Source organism: Pseudorca crassidens, chromosome 20 (assembly GCF_039906515.1).
Source record: "Pseudorca crassidens isolate mPseCra1 chromosome 20, mPseCra1.hap1, whole genome shotgun sequence".
Classification (NCBI taxonomy): domain Eukaryota; kingdom Metazoa; phylum Chordata; class Mammalia; order Artiodactyla; family Delphinidae; genus Pseudorca; species Pseudorca crassidens.
In genome coordinates this window covers 35,402,165-35,420,752 of record NC_090315.1, presented here as the reverse complement: position 1 = coordinate 35,420,752, position 18,588 = coordinate 35,402,165, and the positions used below count along the sequence as shown (strand labels likewise).

The following is an 18,588-nucleotide window of genomic DNA, read 5'->3' as shown; positions in this document are numbered from 1 at the left end:
GGCTTGCTGTGTGACCTTGGCCGTGCTGCTTATCCCCTCTGGGCAGCTTTCTTTTCCCCAGCTGTAAAATGGTGTAGAATGGATGTTGGACTGGGTCATCACTGAGACACCTCCCCCCTAAGTCTGAGTCTTCGTTATCTGGTAATCTGCCTGATTCTGAGAGCCCCTGACGGCACCCCTTTTCCCGATGCATATTGGCTGCCCCTGGGTGCCCCTCAGTGTGGTCCAGCTTTGTCCTCTGCCCCAAGCCCAGGTGATTGCTAGTTCTCCATGTAATTAACTCCTGCCTATGCTCAGGATGTGGGGCACCGCAAGTCCTGGCCAGACCCAGTGCCCTCACAGACCAGCCTGACCTTCCCAGCGCCAGGGCGAGGTGACTGCTTCCACAGTGGCCACCTCCAGCCTGCCCAGCACATTCCTCAGGCTTATCTGAGAGCCCGCCCCACTGGACTCTGCCCTCCCACCCAGGAAGCAGCACCCAGACGAGCTGCTGAAGAGTTCCAGGGGCAGAGAGCAGGGCCTGAGTGGGCTTGAGGTGACGATTCTCAGCCTCTTGCCTGGAGCTGAGGAGAACCAGGTATAGAACGGGGTGGGGCAGAGGGATTGGGGGGTCTGCTGAGACTGACAAGGGAAGTTGTCTAACCTCGGGGAGCATGGGTCCCAGAATCTGTGCCATCTCCCAAGAGCCCCATCTCTGGGAAGGCTTTCCCGTGTGGAGCCTCCTGTGCACAGGAGGGGGGCCTGCTCTAAGTCTACCCCTAAGTTGTAGCAGGAGATAGGGCCCGACAGCAGCTCGGGGCCACCTCCTTTCCTCTGCCCGCACCTCCACAGCAGGAGCCGGAGCCAGTCCTCCCAGGAAGGGGTTAACCGCCAGCCCCAGCCGTGAGGGAGGGGACTGGGCTGGACCATTTTCCTCGTAGCAGCCTCCACCTCGGTTTTCCTGAATGGTTCTGTCGTCCTGGGGTGGGGAGGGAAGGGAAGGAAGAAGGGCGGGCTGAGGGAGGAAGGGAGGGAGGAGTGTGGGAAGAGGAAGGAAGAAAGAGCGAGACAGCCAGGGGAAGAGAAAGATGTCACTGTGTAATCTCCCTGTCAGTTTTACTTCCAGCAGGCTCCGGGCGAAAGAGCTGCTAAAACAATGCTGAGGCAGCCCCGACGGAGTATCTCGAACAGGTGATCGGAGGAGCCGGGAAACCGAGGCCACCTGGGCATCCCTCCCCTCGCCTGGGCCGGCCAGAGCCTCAAAGACGGTGGAGAAACCATGGCGACCAATTTCAACGACATCGTCAAGCAGGGCTACGTGAAGATGAAGAGCAGGAAGCTCGGGGTGAGCCACCTCCAGGGGGCCCTGCCAAGGAACTTGGGCTGGCGCCTGGTGGCGTGTCCGGGGTGTGCGGCTGCCCGCCTGTGGCCCGGCATCGTGCATTGCTGGTCTCGAGGCTTCTGGCCAGCGGGCTGCCCAGCATGTGCCTGGGCCCGGCTCTGCCTGCTGCAGCTCCCGCCCCAGCCGGGCTGGCTGGCTGGCATCCCAGCGGCTGGGCCAGCGGTGGCAGCCGATGGGCAGGCGGCTCCCCTGCTATTGTTGAAGTTGTCGCCAGGGCAGCGGCTGGAAATGCCGGGCTGTGTCCGAGCTGAGACCGGTTTCTCACTTCCCCTTGCCATCACCTCCTCGTTTCCTTCCTCCCCTCTCCTGGCCTCTTTGCTTTTAAGTACCTCATCTCCCCTGCTTCCCATTGCTTTCTGTGTACGGGCGTTTATTTATTTATCTTTGGTGGTTGCTTTTCCAGTTAAAAAAAGCATTTGAGAAGGAGAGTGGTTGGTTGCTGGGGGGAGGGCAGTGGTGGGAGGGGTGCAGAAGCCGGTGTTTACGTGGTTTATGAGAGAGAACCTGGCTGGGCTGGATGGCCCGTGGCACTGGGACAGGCTGCTTTCCTCCCAGGTGTTGGAGGTGGCTGGGGGCTTGGAGGGCCTGTGGAGATGAGGCCTCAGACACACCTCTGCTGGGTGTGCACCCTCTCCCACCCCGTACGGCTGGAAACCGCCCAAAAGGCATGAGCAGGGGCCCCGGGGACCAATTTAATAATCTTGGTGAGATTGTCCCGAGAGCGGGCTTTATTCCCGGACCCTCCTCCCTCCTCCAGTGAGGGGTCTCCCCAGTAGAAAGAAAACCCTGGCGACTGAGGTGGCCCAAGTCTTGTGTTTTACCTGGGTCCCCTGCCCTTCCGTTCCCCCCTCCCCCATGGCCTTGATGGGGTGGGGGGATCCGACCGCTCAAGGCTTCCTGGCTCAGCTGAGTGGGGTGGGGGAGGAGCAGGGCTCTGATACTCAGCTTCCCTGCCTGCGAACCAGACAGAGCAGGACTGGCCTTGGAGCAGGGCGGTTCCTGCACCTCCTTCCCCTCCTGTGCCCTCAACCCCCAGGGCCCCTGCGGGAGGCTCTTCTGTCCCGGCAGGAGGCGGCCGCTTAGCTGGTGGGCATGTTTGGGGTCTTAACTGGATTTGGACTGTATCCCAACCTGGGCCGTGGTGGCCATCGGCCACCTTGTTCGTGCCCTGAGAGAAGGATGGAACCCACTTTGCGCACAGAACAAGGAGAAGAACTAAGGCTGAGGTGGGGAGGCAAGGGGGTGGGGGCCCAGGTTCTAGTGTGGTGACTCGTTCCTGAGGGCCCAGACCTGTCAGGTCCCCAGGAGCCAGCTGGGCTGCGACCCTGTCCAGAGCAGAGCTTCCCAGGAAGGCAAGCCACTTGGGGTGGCCGCTTGGGCTCAGAACCAGGCCTGTTCCAGGGGCAGGCCTGGGAACCCATGGTGGGCACAGTCAGGGGGACGGTTTAGGGGCTGGGGCGTGGCCAGGCCTGGTCTGGAATCGCTCGCACTCAGGGAACCCGGCTTCCCCCTGCAGACCTGCCGTGAGGGGCTGCGGCCACCCAGCTGCTCTTGTCCCGGGGCAGCCATTCTTGCCTCAGCCCACAGAGGCGAGGCGGTAAGGGGTGGAAGAGATCAGGAGCAGATCGTCCTACCTGCCAGGGCTTTCCTCCCAAGGCAGAGCTCTGGCAGAGTGTTTCTGAAGCGCTGATCAAAGACCTATGAGAAGTGGGGAAGGAGGGCTCTTGAGCGCAGTGGCTCCCTGGGGCTGTGTGTGTGCGTGCTGCGTGTGCGTGCTGCATGTGTGTGTGTGTGTGTGTGTGTCCTGTAACCAGGCAACCGGAGTGCTCAGGCCCCCAGGACTTCTGCCCCTGCCTCTGCAGACAGCATGGAGCCCATCCTGGCAGGGCATATCTGGGTCGGCAGCATTCCTGCATTCATCCATCAATCCATCCATTCATTCACGGTCCCTTCATATTATCATTCACTTGTTCAGCAGAGGTCTGTTAACGAAGCGACTGGGATGTGAGGATTCTGAGAATAAAATATAGTCTCTGCCCTAAAGGAGCTCCCCAGCTGAGAGCTGAGGCCTGCTGGGGTTTAGGTGGATAGACCAGGGGCTGAGCCAGGGTCATGGGGGCAGGGACAGACATGTCTCCTAGTCTCAGGGGCCAGAAATAGCCTGGTTGTGAGTAGCTTCTTGGGATGGGGACTGCCTGAGCCCACCGCACCCCAGGATCCTGCCTGCCGAGGACCTGGTACCCACACAGCAGGGCAGAGAAGGGGAGGGGGCTTGAGCCTGTGGCCCAGAGGCCCCTTCGCCTCCTCTGCTCTGGGCCCCTCAGTCTCCCCACTGTTTGCCAGTGAGAGGAGCACTGGAGATTCCCGGGGAATGGCTCTGCCAGGCTTCTGGAGTGCTTGCTGAAAGAGGAGGTACATCCCAGCCAGACTTTGGGCTGGAAGAGAGCCTAAGGTGGGAGGGAGGGGGCCATGGGAGGAAGAGTCAGCAGCCCAGGCAGGTGGCTAGGGCCACCCCTTTGTGGGGGGTTGTCTGACAAGCCAGCTTGCCCCTTAGCCCCGGAGAGTGGTTGGCTTCCTGCTCCCTGGCTCTTGCCTCTTGGATGGAGTCCGTGAAGCTACAGAGAATTGGGGTGGATTTAGGTACGGGCAGTGGTTGGGACAAGGAGGGAACCTTGCCCGGGAAGGCACCGTGCTCTGGGGTAACCCCAGTTTCTTGGCTCTGCCCCTTGATCTCTGAGAGCCTCTGGTTTCCCAGCTGGAACAGGGAACTAACCCTGATTCCCTACACTCCAGGGTTGGTCAGAGAATGAGAAGAGAGGGTTAGTGAAAGGTCCTAGAGACAAGAGGGGGTGTTACCCACATCAAGAGCCCTCCCCCGGCTCTAAGAACAAGGGCCACGGTGCTTTGCAGGCTGGGACCGGGCAAGGGCCTAATCCCTGTCCCCGCAGCACTGCCTCTGTCGTGGCGGGTGCTCCTGGGGCCCTGGGCAGAACCTTAGCGCAGCGGGCTCCCAGGACAGCCCTGGTTCTAGGCAGCCTGTTTTAAATACCAGCTCTACCATTCATTAGCTGTTACTCAATTTTGGGGTGCCTCATTCCCTGTCTAATAAAGTGGAGATGATAACAGAAGCGACCTCAAGAGTGACCCTGAGATTAAATGTGAAGAGTGCTAATAACAAGAAGTACAAATAGGAAGCACTCCATGAATGTTGGCGACTTACGTTACACCCAGAGCTGAGCTCAGTAAACAGTAACTCAGGAGCACCCTTTATGGGACAGCCTTTCAGAGCCAGCCAAGAAACGACTGACTTTTCAATTCGGGGAGGGTCCTCTTCCCCAGGGCAGGGTGTCATGCTGGTGTCAGCTGTCCCCAGATCTCTTGGGCCTGAGCTCCCTGGAAGGCTGTGCGGCACTGCCCGCTGTGGTAGGCAGGGGTAACTCCAGGGTCACCGGCTGCCTTGGGGGTGGTCCGGGGTCTGATCCCCCTGCCATCTTGTCCCACAGATCTACCGGAGGTGCTGGCTGGTGTTCCGGAAATCCTCCAGCAAGGGGCCCCAGCGGCTGGAGAAGTATCCAGATGAGAAGTCAGTGTGCCTCCGAGGCTGCCCCAAGGTTAGGGGGCCCGGGCCCTAGCTCTCCCAACCTGTAAGCAGCGAGGATTTGTTCAGAGTCCTGAGGGCCAAGAGGACCCTCCTGGGGGTGGCAGAGCCGTGGGGGATGCAGAGGGAGGTGCTTCAACCTGGCCGAGTACCTTGTGGATGCTGTTCCAGGTGACAGAGATCAGCAACGTCAAGTGTGTCACACGGCTCCCCAAGGAGACCAAGAGACAAGCAGTGGCCATCATATTCACCGACGACTCGGCACGTACCTTCACCTGTGACTCAGGTGAGGGGATGCGGCTGCAGGCTGTGGGCTGGTCAAGGTCCACTGCCTGGGTATGATGTGTGGGTGGAGGGCACCTTTGAGGGAGCAGCCCCAGGGTGAGGTGGGGCAGGCACGCAGAACCCACTGGCCTTGCCCTCTCTGCCTGGCGGGGTGGGGTAACTCCGGCTGAAGCACATGGGGTGGGTTGCTGTGGGCCCCTGAGCTGGCGGCACGAAGAGGGACTATCTTCTCCAGAGCTGGAGGCAGAGGAGTGGTACAAGACTCTGTCTGTGGAGTGCCTGGGGTCGAGGCTCAACGACATCAGTCTGGGAGAGCCGGACCTCCTGGCCCCAGGAGTGCAGTGCGAGCAGACAGGTGAGGCCTGGCGCTGGCACGGGGTGGGGGTGAGAGGGAGACCCCCCCCCAGGCCCCCCACAAAGCTCCAGGCCCACTTGTCCACTCCCATCCAGATCGCTTCAACGTCTTCCTGCTGCCCTGCCCCAACCTGGATGTGTATGGCGAGTGCAAGCTGCAGATCACCCACGAGAACATCTACCTCTGGGACATACACAACCCCCGCGTGAAGCTCGTCTCGTGGCCCCTCTGCTCCCTGCGCCGCTATGGCCGGGATGCCACACGCTTTACCTTCGAGGCTGGCCGGTAGGACCCACTCGCCTCCCCGCCGTCCCACCGCGGTCATGATGGTAGCTGCCATTCACTGTGTCGGGCACTGTGCTGGAAGCTTAAGTTATTTATCAGCACAGCATGCTGACGGGGAACCCATTTTACAGATGAAGAAATTGAGACTCACAGCAGGTAGGTCAAGTGAAGCTGTTTACCAAGTCAGACTGCTCAGGCTCTGATCAGACGCTGGCACTGGCATTGACTAGCTCTGTGATTGTGGACCCGAGTCTCAGTTTCCTCCTCTGTCAAATAGGGGATAATAAAAGTACCTAACCTCATAGACTGGGTTACGGTAAGGACTGGGTATAGCTTGCCTAGACTCAAGTTCTGTATAATCCACTGTGTAACTTTCGTCGTTCCCTTCTGAATGCCTCAGTTTCCTCATCTGTAAAATGGCTTGAGAAAAATTATAATAACGAGGAAACTGTAGTAGCACACAGACCAGAGTGGGGTGGTGGGGAAAACGGAATGGATTAATCCTTGTAAAGCATATAGACCCCCACCTGACACACAGAAAATGCTCAGCGTGTTTGAGCTGGGTGGTCAGACCCTCAGATGACAGCCCTGCCTGTTCCCAGACGAGAGCCTGACTGCATGTGCACACACATGGGGTCATACCCACCACCTGGCTCTCGGTGCTACTTGTGTCCCCAGGATGTGTGACGCTGGGGAAGGGCTCTACACCTTCCAGACGCAGGATGGGGAACAGATTTACCAGCGGGTCCACAGTGCCACCCTGGCCATCGCCGAGCAGCACAAGAGGGTCCTGCTGGAAATGGAGAAGAACGTGAGGGTGAGGCAGTGCGTGTCTCGGTCCAGGGTAGGGGGAGGCTGGCGGGCGGGCCGGGGGCCGGGAGAGTGGCAGCTGTCTCCAGCTGGTGTGTCCAGGAGAGGCAGGCAGGGTCTTGGGCTGGCTGCTCTGGGCTTAGCCACTGACCCTTCTCTGCCCCACAGCTGCTGAACAAGGGCACGGAACATTACTCATACCCCTGCACGCCCACAACCATGCTGCCCCGCAGTGCCTACTGGCACCACATCACCGGTTCCCAGAACATCGCTGAGGCCTCCAGCTATGCCGGTGAGTCACTGCTGGGCCCCACCCGCACCGGCCAGGAGGCTCTGTGGAGGACAAGGCATGTTGGGCAGGGGCCTTCTGTCCCGGGCCCAAGGCCTCAGCCTGCCTGTGTGTCCACAGGTGAGGGGTATGGGACGGCCCAGGCCAGCTCAGAAACGGACCTCCTCAACAGATTCATCCTGCTAAAGCCAAAGCCCAGCCAGGGGGGCAGCAGCGAGGCCAAGGCCCCTTCCCAGTGACGGCAGAGCTGGCACACAGATGACCACTGGGGCTGCCTGTAGCGCATCACGGATGGCATGGAGGGGCTGTGGGCCAAGAGCCTGGGGAAAGGGAGCAAGCGGTCCCTTCTTTGCCCCCGAGGGTGAGACTGGACCAAGGCAAAGGGCTGGCCATGCCACCTGAGCATGTGTGAGGGGCTGGAGCTACCATGGGACTATATACTGTTAATGATTTTAATATATATGGCTTATGATGTATTCTGTATTAATAAGATTCCCCCTCTGACCCTCCCTGCCACCACATACACAGTTTTTAATCCCATGACCAGGCCACAGTCAAGGCTGTTTTGAATGTGAGGGCAGCGGTTTCCCTGTCCCCCATGGTACCAGCCCTCCTGCTGCCAGGACCTGAGCTGCCAGGGCCAGAGGAGGGAGACACTCCACACTCCCGGCTGCCGCGCTGGCTGCTGGCTTTTCCCAAGCAGCCCAGGGGCGGAGACAGCAGGTGGCTTCTCAGTTCCTCTGGGCCTAGAGTGGCACAGGAAGGATCCGAACTTACACTGTGCCACTTGGTAGCCTTGCACTTGGAGTTTTCAGCAGAGGTGACGTCTGGTTGACACCTCAGGTGAAAAATCTGGCTTGAAAATGGTTTCTGCCCAGACTCCTTCATGCTTAGCAGGCTGAGGAGACGCCCTGGGGGTGGGGGGTGCTGGTTACCTCGCCCAGGGAGGACAGCCAGTCCCGGGCTCTTTCCTGCCCTCGGGCCAGGCCGGCCGCACAGGAGGACTGCGGTGAGGGGGAGTGGGGAAGCGCCCTGCTGCCCGCTCTCAGTGACCGGCGTGGGCAGTGCTCCCACAGAGGGAGCCCCTCTGCCCTGTCTGGCCTCCCTCCGGCAGCCAAAGTACTCAGAAGCTGGTCAGAGACCGCCCCATTTCCTCCTCCACATGGTGCTGAGGCTCCCTGCTGAAATGCAATTAAAGCAACTGATTTTCTAGTGCTGGTATTTACTGACGACCGTGCAGAAGGGCTATCTTTTTACTCACATCAAACCTTTAGTTGCGTGTGTGTTGGGTTGTTTTTAATATTTTAGGGTTCTGATTTGAGGGAACAGACCTTCTTGTAAATAACCATTATTCAAGTCGTGGCAGGAGGATGCTAAAGCAAGAGGCCCCCTCCGACAGAGCACTGGAGCCCGGGAGGTGGCCACAGCCCGCTCAGCTCTGACCCTGACCCAGGGAATGACCACCTAGAGGAATAAGCTAGCCTGAGGAAGGGAGCCCAAAGGCCACGGAGGGGAGGCAGAGCTGGCTGGCTTGGTTAGTGGCACGATGACGCATGAAGGCGATTACGTACGTTTTGCTCTTTATTGCCAAAAATAAAAACTTTAAAAGACAACTACTGTTAATAAATAACCCTTCCTTTTTGTACTAGATCTCTGGTTTTCTCCAGGCTTCTCCTGCCTGGCTGCCTAATGAACTGCTTTGGGTATGTTCCTACCTATAGGGCTAAGTGGTCAAGGCCAGACCTCCATGAAGGCCCTTGCCCTCCCCCACAAATTAAATAGCCTGGCCATTGTTGGTGATGTTCAAAACTCATGGGTAGAGAACAAAATACAAGGCTTACTGGCGGGAAGAGGGGGATAGCCTGGGCCTAACACTACTCTCACAGGATTCTCAAATTAGGGACACTTGGGAATTTGAGTGAAGAACCAATAGACTGGCCGGCGCAGGGACTGGAAGGGCTGGCAGGAGCCTGAGTAGGGTCCTAGATTCAGCGCTAACACAGAAGCCTAAGGTGCAACAGTGAACATTCCAACTTGTGAACAGAAAGGATTTGAAGTAAAGAACTGAAATACCCAGAAGATGAGAGTTCAGCTCAGTGGTTCTCAACAGGGGAATGCCGTGGCCCCCTGAGGCACACTGAATACAGGGCAGAAGGGATGTTCCGGGCAGCACTACTGCCCATCAGCAGGCAGGGCCGGGGACGCTAAATGTCTGGGAAGGGACCGTCCTGCCTCCAACAGCAGTGCTGGCCCTGGTAATCTGTGACTGCGCAAGGCTGGGATGGACCTACCCTTCCCCGCTGCTACCTTTCTAATTGGTACTGAAGACTTGCCAGGAAGCTTGAGCAACAGCTGTCCAGTCCCCAGGAGCCAAGATCTGGAGTCTCAGGAGAGACCTAAAATTCAACTGCTGTTCTGCTGAAACAGGTGAGCTGCAGCTAGTTTATGGTCAGGACGTCACTCTGGATCTCGTGGCTTAACTGGGTCTGTAAATCACTCAGCTTCTTCTTTAATCCAGACAGGGCTGACAGGACAATGGTTTCAGGGCGCAGAGAGCCACAGGACTCCACGTTGTAGTAAAACCTGAGAGGCAAGAGTCTGGTGAGAGCCCTCCATGAGGCTCTCATGAGCTATGGACACAGGCCCGCCTCCCTCCTGGGTCCTGACTCCTTTCTCCCCATGAACTCGACCTTGCCCCAGGGTTGACCTCCATCCAACCTCTTACAAACAGTGGTCCCAGGGCACTTTGCAGGACCTCGAGGAGGCCACGGCTACCTCAGAACAATATCTCAAAACACCTGTGTATGGATGTGTTCTACACTGGGGGTAAGAGAACGATAAGTAAGCATGTCACCTGCTCCAGCACTTTCATGTTCGTCACTAGAAGGCTCTGGTCACTTTGGGGCCCTAGGTTTGATCCTAGGTTGATCTTTCTTTGGGAGCTGAAAAATCAGACTAGGAACAGTCTGGATAACTGGAGGGCCCCCCTTCCCCCAGCGACCAAAGGGGGATGATAATCTGCCTGGATGTGCACATACGGTGGGTGCAGCAGTTACTAGCCCCTCCTCAGCTGAGGGGAACTGGGATGGGCGGGAAAGGGCCTCCCTAACTCAGAGGCTGCATCAGAACTGTACGTCCTTACACACGTTACCTTCAAGTGCCAGACCGGGCTCTTACCTCTCCGGCTTGCCGTTGGGGTCGTAGGGCGCCTGTGACTCATCCTCGTCCAGCTCCGAGTACTCACTCTTTGGCCTGAGATCAAACACAGATCAGCACGGGTTGCTACTGCCGCTTTGAGGGCACCTGTGTCTCACAGTGAGGCTGCCCCATCTCGGTCACCAGGAGCCATTTCCACACCCGCCCGCCCTGCCTGCCTTCGCTCCCAGCAGGAACATACCACTCCTCCGGCTTGGGGTACACCGTGTGCCTCAGGGCATTGTCGGGATCGTATTCAAAAGCCACGCCTGCAGTCGGGTTCCACTTGGCGTGTTCCTTGCCAAAGCCCTTTTTGGCGTAGGCTCGAAGCCTCAGCTCCTGGCCCTTTCTCAGCTTGACGATGAGAATGTCTGTGGGGAGATGTGAGTCAGTCGAGGGCCAGCAGAGGCACAGCTCTCCACAGTCCGACCTGCAGCGCCACTGAAGGGCCGGGCAGCGCGAGAGCCTGGGTCTGGTGTCCGCCCCTCGGGCCCTTACCATCCTGCTCCACGTAGTCGTTGGGGTCATTATCTCGGCTCCGGGATGTCACCTGTAGGGGCCCAGACAGAGGCACTTATTAGCTGCTGCGCATCTCCCCACGCACCCCTTCTGGCACCCACCTTCCGGCACCTCCAGACCGCAACCTGCCGAGCCGAGGAAAGGATACCTGAGGAGGAGGTGGCAGAAGTGTCCACTAGGACCCAGTCTGTGCTGCTTACTGGCCTCTAACCCTTACCTCATGGCTCTGTGACAACCTCCCCAGTCAAAACAGTACCATGGCCTTTAAAAGGGTCCTTAGTGGACAGGGCCCACAGCACCAGTGCTTCTGCCCACACTGGCAAGAGTCCAGAATTATTAGCACTTCTAGGCATCAAGCTTAGGTTAAGGCAGAAGGTAACACAGGGAAAGTCGGTGTCTTATAAGAATCCACCCCGATCTGGCCCACTTGGAGCCAGGAGAGCAAAGGTCCTGGGTAGGGAGGGCGTTCCTGACCGGAATGACCCGGGGGCTGTTGGAGATGAGGTCTCGAGACGTGACGTGACGCGTCTGGTCTTCGTTGCACCGCACGTCGAGGGTGAACTCCACCGAGCACTCGGGGCAGAACTCTTCACACGTACAGTCCTGAGGCAGGAAGAGAGGCAGGAGTGAGTCTGCGGAGAGATGGCGAATCCTGGCTTGGCTCCCCGCTTCTAATACCCTGTTCCTTAAGGTTCTTCATCTGGGAGAGGGTGGATCACAGCCTCCAGGCTCTCGTGGGCTGTGTCCATCTGCCCACCACTCAGGCTGCTCAAGGGCAGGCGCATCCCAGCTCAGAGACCGCCTATACGCTGGCGTCCACGTGTCCTTCCCACCCCTCGCTGCCAGGCCACCACTGGGAGACACACTAACATCTCACCCTGGCTCCGGAGCGCTCTTCCTCAGAGAACCAAGGCGGTAAGAAGGAAGAGGCTTTCACACTGCATAGTTCAGCGTCCCCTGAGCTAAGTGGACTAGCCTGGGAATGCAATTGCCATTTAAAATAAAACAATCCAGGGAACAATAGAAAAAAGTACATTTTAAATTCCAGACTACTGACCTTTTCTTTAAAAATTTCATACGGAAACTTTTTCACAAAAGCAGAGAAGAGTGTGAGAGACTGCCACAATGTAAGCATCACTTGGCTTCAATAATTCTCACATTTGCCATTCTTTAAACTGATTCTTGAAACACTCCCGTATTAGAGATTAGCTGCTACCGTTTAACTTCAGGCAAGACAAGAGTTAACTAGAATGTAATCAAGCAAACTGTTCTCCCCCTCACGCCAGTGAGGAAAATCCAACCTATTTTCGATGTTTTCAAGACAATGAGGAAGATCTAGGGGCCATACCTGGATAGTCTGCAATCATACACAGGTGAGACAGGAAGGCAACCTAGACCCTTGAGACTGAATCACTCACAAATATGAAATTAAAGAAGCAAAATGTAATGGAAGACAAAAATATGAAAAGGTACTTAACCTCAAAAAAAAAAATAATGAAAAGAGAGGAGTCTGTTCAAGAGATCAAGAGACTAAAGAGGTATAACAACTGAATGCAATGCATGAATGACAGACCCACAAACAAAAAACAATTAAGGGGAATTCCCTGGCGGTCCAGTGCTTAGGACTCCTCGCTTTCACTGCCAAGGGCGCGGGTTCAATCCCTGGTCAGGGAACTAAGATCCCGCAAGCTGCGTGGTGCAGCCAAACAAAAAAACCGTTAAGGACATTTTGAGGATAACTAGGAAAATCTGAATTTAGACTGTAGATAGATAGTACAAATCATGGCTAATTTTCCTAGGCATGATAAGTGCGGCTATGTAGGAAAATATCCTTATTTTTAGGACATGCATGCTGATGTAGCTCGGGGGAGAAATGTCATGATTTCTGCAACGTTCTTTCAGATCGTTCAGCAAAAATCACATCTGTATGAAACACAAAGCAAATGTAGCAAAATATCAACAACTGGAAATTACAGGTGAAAAGACAATGAGTATTTATTCTACTTTTCACTTTTCTGAAGATTTTCAGGAAAAAAACCCCAAAAAAATCCATACCATCTTTGCTCAGTAAATGCAATACTAGAAACAAATTTAACGGAAGGAACTGTTAGGTCATGGGGGATGCATATCTTTATATAAGATACTGACTAACTGGTCTTCAACTGGTTGTACAACTGTCTTCACCAATATATGTGATGTTTTATTTCTTAAAAACAGACTCTGGAGACATGGAGCAAAATGGTGAAATGTTAGAATGTGACAACCGGTTTGGTGGGAGCATGCCTATTTGTTATATTAGCTCCACACTTTGCTGTGTGCTTGAACAGTTCTTTTAAAAAACACATATAAATTTACAAAATATATCAAATTAGCCACCATAAAAATGACATGCCCTCGGGAATATTAGAAAATGGGCTGATTCAGGATCACCTACAGCCATCAAGAAGGAATAGTCTCAAGCTGTTACCTAATGCAGCTCTGCTGAAAGGATGCAGGTAACCTAATCCTGTCCTACACTCTCCCTAGTTCTAAGTCTGTTAACGTGTCATGGAAGTGCAAACCTGGCCCTAGAGGCAGGGAGCCGTGTTGAACTAGCAGAACTTACGGGGTGAGGCACAGACCTGCAGACACCAGTACCCCAGTCACTCAGGTGCTGCTCGGTGGGACAGCTCTCACTCCCTCTGCTCCTTCTCCTCACCCTCTAACCTCTGTCGACTTCCTTTAGCCTCCTAGGCCCCTGTCCCTGGGAAGAGATGCTCTGGAAAGCAGAGTCTGAAGAGGAACAGCCCCACCCGTTCCGAATAATTGGGCATCCAGGAGTATGCCCCCTCTTATGTGGCTGGCTAATGAGACTCCCCGATGCCCCTTGAGACTAATCAATCTGAGGTCCATCAGAACCAAAGACCAATCAATGCCTGCTTTGGGCTCTAGACAACATCTCCACATTGTCTTTCTAAAAGCTGAAAGCAAGATGTCGGGAAAAATCCCTGTAAGAACTAAAGTTCCCTGCCTCCCCCCACTCCCGACCTTCCATCCAAGCACACAGCATACCCGGGAGTACTGCAGCTTGTCCACAATGTCGTCACTCGTGAGGGGAATTAATCCTGGAAGACAGAAAAGCACATTAAAGAAGGCCAAGGGGCCAAGCCAAAAGGAGAACCCAGAAGTCACCCTGGGAGTGAGGAGGCTTTCTCCTCTGACACCGGCACAGCCCCCTCCCTTTAACTCTCCAAACTCAGCACTCACCAAGCCTGTGAGCAATGAACTCATCGTGAAGGACTGAGGAATTGGCATCAATCTGAACCCAGTCAATTGCTAAAGAATGAAGGAAGCAGAAAAGGAGACATGCAGTTTAGCCACCACATTTATCTAAAGACTTAAGAGCAATGGTTCTCCAGATTTAAAAATCATCTAATGCTTATGAAATTGCAGAGGCCTGGCCAGGCTGCCAGACTCTGATTTCACAGCTCTGGAGTGGGGACCAGGAAGCTGCATTTTAACAAGAACCACACACACCACACCCTGCTTCCCTGCTCAGGTGGATCTGATGCAGAGAGTTCCCTGTACCACCGAAAAAACACTGACTTATTAGAGAATACCACGGGAGTGGGAACGTGTTTCTTTGAGCTGATTATTTCTGTGGGAAGCACTTAAATCTGCTATTCATGCCAACACCAAATCCAAGAGCACTTGAAAGTCAGACAAACCTCACAGAAGTAACACAGACTTATGGTCCACATCTCATTTTATGATATAGTGACCAGATTACTCAGATTACTCAAGTTAATACTTTATTATCACTCAACCAACTAATGCTTACAGAATCCTTTAATGAGCGAGGCATACTAAGTATACAACCCAATCCCTACCAGCAATGAGCTAGTAGAATGGTAAGAACTGTACCTGTCACACACGCCTGACTTAAACACACATTCACTCATTCATTCACAAATAAACATCTGCACATAAACAATTAAATTCATTAATCAAATGGCACTGCAGCCCAACTGCCCAATGAGGGGCATGGACACTAGGTACGGAGGTCAGAAGAGGACCAGACATGACCTAGCCCCAACCTGCTTTGTCCTATGCTTCCTATTGCTTCCTCAACCCAAGCCAAATAAGGACCATGAGCCATGCTTCTCTGCCTCTGCGTCTTTCCTCCCACCAGCATGCCCTTAACCTCTCCTGTGCAGCTGAAAATCCTGAGCCTCCTATAAACCAAGCCTTGCCTGCCCTCCATGATACAGAGAGGAACACTGTCCCTGTAAGCTCCTCCCTCCCAGAACTCTGTCCAGACTTCTCTTAAGACACCTGTCATATTTTGCCTTGTGTTATATTTGTGTGTCTTGTCTCTACCTCATGCTTCAAAAATCCCTTGGGGCAGGGTCTTCAGATGTCTTAACTTCTGTATTCCTAGCTGGGGCCTGGAATGCAGCAGGTGCTCAATATTATTTGTGGGAAAAGTGGCACTTAGAATGTCAGGGCTGCATCCTAAAGCACAAGTCCCTCATTTTACTCGTGATGGAACTAAGGCCCCGGGACATGGAGTGATCAGGCAGAGAAGGAGGACCAGCCCTCCAAGCTCTGAGTTGAAAAAGTCTCTGGGGGTGGTAATGGTGGAAAAACTATAACGTTCTCTTCTTTACCAAGCATTTGGCCTGCTTATTTCCTTAGGCGTCTGCACGCTTGATGCAGCAACTATAACCCAAACTCTCTGGGCTGACACTCAGAAGATATTTGTAGTGTATCTGTAAACGTGTAGAACGCCTAGTGCAGAATGGCTGGAACCAAAGCAGAAACAGATTCTCCCTCTTCTAGGCACCAAGGGCCCTGTAGCTATGCTTCTCCTTAATTGATCCAAAAGTCTGTCTTGCATTTGGGTTGTCTGTGAATTCATCTTTCTCCTGCAACTTCACTGTGAGCCTTTGGAGGGCAGGAACCCTGTACTTTACAGCTCTGCGTTCCCAGTGCCTAGCACCACTGCCTGGTGCTTATATGCTCCCTAAATACAGTTGACGGAACAGATTCACATCTACCGGTAGTAGACACTCACTGAACACAATGCACAGAGATTACCTCCTTAATACTTGACATCATCCTGATAACTACCATTAGTGTCCGAACGTTAGAGAGGAAACTGCAGCACACAGTTTAATAACTTGCCCAAATTTCACAGAGACAGTAAGTGAAAACAGTATTCAAACCCAAGTCCACAGACTCCTGAACCCGTGCTCTCCACCAACGCACGTGGAAGAGTGGAACTAAATAGCCCAGGGAGGTGACCAGAGTGGCCCAGGGCCAAGGGCACAGAGACCAGTCAAGTCTGCAGCATTACTGTTCTCTCAGCGCCCCCATCCCCGGCCCAAACCAAGGCTGGAGGCAGGAGCGCCAAGGTATGGGGAGGGTTGGGGGGGAGACCTGGTGGCCCTGGCAACAAGGCGGGGGTCGCTTACCTATTATGGGCACCTCAGCGATGAAGACCCTCCGGATAGAATTTGCCACCCTGAGGAATGAAAACCAAGCGGCGTGTGGGCACCGCAGCCTCGACAGGCCTTCCCCGCGACCCACGGTTCCCAAAGCGAAAGCCCTGGTCTGGAAAGATGACCCCCGCCCCACCTAGGCTGGGGCCCGCGGCTCTCCAGAGCCGCCAGCCTCTTCCCTCAGAAGCCTTACGCCAGGTCCGTATTCTCGATGATGAACTTGACATTCTCGTCGGTGAGCTCCGTGATCCGCACGGTAGGCTGGTTGGCATACGGCATCGCGCCCCACCACTCTCTCGGCCTCCCGCGTCGGCTGTACTGCGCCTGCGCCAACGCCGCCACCGGAAGTCGGTCGGCGCGGCCTTGCCACTTCGGCGGAGAGGCGCTCAGAGCGCCACCTGCTGCTCGGAGGCCCAAAGTTTTTTCCACCCCCGCCCCCTTCTCTAAAGGGCACCAGGTTCAACCATTTGGAGGGCGATTTGGCAAAACATGCACACGCGCTTGACTCAACCATAACACTTCTAGGAATTCATACTGCAGAAGTACTTGCAGTAGTAAGCAAAGATACATCTACAAGGACGTTCACTGCAGCAGTCTGTAGCAGAAGATAAAACTACTTGCCCATTGACAGAGACCTGATTAAATATACAAACATAGGAATACAGTAACGTTTTTTAAAAGAATGAAGTCTGTACATTTATGGAAGAATAAAAGTACAGTCGGTCCTCCGTATCCAAGGGTTTTGAATCCGTGTATTCAACCAACTGAAGATCAAAAAAAAAAAAAATTCCATAAAGTTCCAAAAAAGCAAATTTGCTGTATGCCCAGCAACTATTTATATAGCATTTACATTGTATTTACAACTATTTACATAGCATTAAACATTGTATTAGGTATTATAAGTAATCTAGAAATAATTTAAATTATATGGGAGGACATGTGTAGGTCATATGCAAATACTACACCATTTCACATAAGGGACTTGGGCATTCACAGGTTTTGGTGGGGAGCAGGTATCCCACGGATACCGAGGGATGAACGCACACTTTAGCAAAGTATACTTGAACAATAGGTTTATACCCTTTCCCTTCCACACCCCAAGTCTGGATCATGCACTTCTGAAACTGCAAGAAGATACAATGCTCTTTAATGTATTGATATCATCTACAGTTCTGTGTAGCTGCAGTGAGTAGGTATGAGTTCTTCATCTCTGCATCTCCAGTGCCTGGCAGTGTGCATCTCATAGGTTGAACATTCAATAAAGAATTACCAAAGTCCCCTAAACAGCCTAGAGAGAGGTTAGAGTGGGCTTCAAAAAGGTGGCAGTAGCTTTTTTTTTTTTTTGGCCGAGCCGTGTGGCTTGTGGGATCTTAGTTCCCCAACCAGGGATCCAACCCATGCCCCCTGCAGTGGAAGCACAGAGTCCTAACCACTGGACCGCCAGGGAATTCCCAGGTGGCAGCAGCTTATACAGAGAAGCCCTAAAATAGAACTTGGCAGGGGACAACATTTAGGGGGCAGAAGAAGAGTAATCAGAGGAGATGAGGAGGAGTTTGCCTTAGCAAGGAGTAACACCTCCTCCTGAGACAGAGGGGAAGAGCATTGAGGGGGCCCTTGCTACACAGCCTGTGTCATCTCAGTAAATTAAGAATTAAAGTAGTCTTCTGAGTATAAGACAGATCCTATAAAGGAGAGAATGGAATGAAATTTGGAATAGCTACTGCAGGGAACTTGACAGGATGTCGAGGTAAAGGAATTAGAGAGGTGCAGAAAGGGCCCAGAGGAAGGTACACAAGAAGAGACTGGAAATTCCTACTAGCTTATTACTCCCCCCATCATTCAGTCTACTTGGGTAGGAGACAGCAAAGCAGAAGACAGATGCTGTGCGATGCTGTATGTACCAAAATGTTGAAGCTCTAACCCCTAATGTGAGGATGTTTGGAAATGGGGCTCTTTGTGAGGTCATGAGGGTAGGACTCTCATGATGAGATTAGTGCCCTTATAAGAACAGGGAGAGACATCAGAGCTTGTTCTCTCTCTGTCATGTGAGAATACAGGGAGAAGGCGGTCATCTGCAAGTCAGGAAGAAAGTTCTAAGAACCAAGTTGGCTGGCACCTTGATCTTGGGCTTCCAGCTTCTAGAACTGTGCCATATTTCATCACAGCAGCCTGGGAAGACTAATGAAACAGAGTTAACCGGACTGAAAAAGGAAGCCCAGACAGTGTAGAGGCTGAGAGAACTAGTAAAGCTAAAGACTGTGCCACTGAAATAGTTAGTGACAGACAGGAGTCAAAGGAGCTAATGGTGAGGGGGAAAAGGCCGCTGCCATCCACATTTTACTGATGGGAAGCCTGGGCCCACAGATGCAGAGCTGTCCTAACTGCTCA

At 53.8% G+C, this 18,588-nt stretch overlaps 2 protein-coding genes across 8 annotated transcripts in view; one reads left to right on the top strand and one right to left on the bottom strand.

The window, feature by feature from the left end:
* DOK4 (docking protein 4) overlaps positions 1–8,616 on the top strand; it is a 20,222-nt gene extending 11,606 nt beyond the window's left edge. For 2 of the 7 annotated variants that reach the window (XM_067718347.1, XM_067718349.1), the window contains 8 exons: positions 469–577; positions 1,094–1,324; positions 4,885–4,992; positions 5,151–5,265; positions 5,500–5,619; positions 5,715–5,904; positions 6,583–6,721; positions 6,883–8,616. In XM_067718347.1, coding sequence (XP_067574448.1) covers positions 1,259–1,324; positions 4,885–4,992; positions 5,151–5,265; positions 5,500–5,619; positions 5,715–5,904; positions 6,583–6,721; positions 6,883–7,242 — 1,098 coding nt within the window. In that variant the 5' untranslated portion in view covers positions 469–577; positions 1,094–1,258 and the 3' untranslated portion in view covers positions 7,243–8,616. Of the gene's footprint in view, positions 1–468; positions 578–1,000; positions 1,325–4,884; positions 4,993–5,150; positions 5,266–5,499; positions 5,620–5,714; positions 5,905–6,582; positions 6,722–6,882 lie in introns of those variants that run through there. The other 5 variants (XM_067718351.1, XM_067718350.1, XM_067718353.1 and 2 more) reach the window with 4 other exon arrangements.
* POLR2C (RNA polymerase II subunit C) lies at positions 8,572–18,588 on the bottom strand. Its single transcript, XM_067718360.1, has 9 exons — positions 16,394–18,588; positions 16,174–16,223; positions 13,964–14,032; positions 13,769–13,821; positions 11,192–11,320; positions 10,697–10,748; positions 10,401–10,569; positions 10,181–10,255; positions 8,572–9,586 (listed from the first exon to the last, which is right to left on the bottom strand). The coding sequence occupies exons 1-9, from the start codon at positions 16,477–16,479 to the stop codon at positions 9,442–9,444; spliced, it is 828 nt and encodes a 275-aa protein (XP_067574461.1). The 5' UTR covers positions 16,480–18,588; the 3' UTR covers positions 8,572–9,441.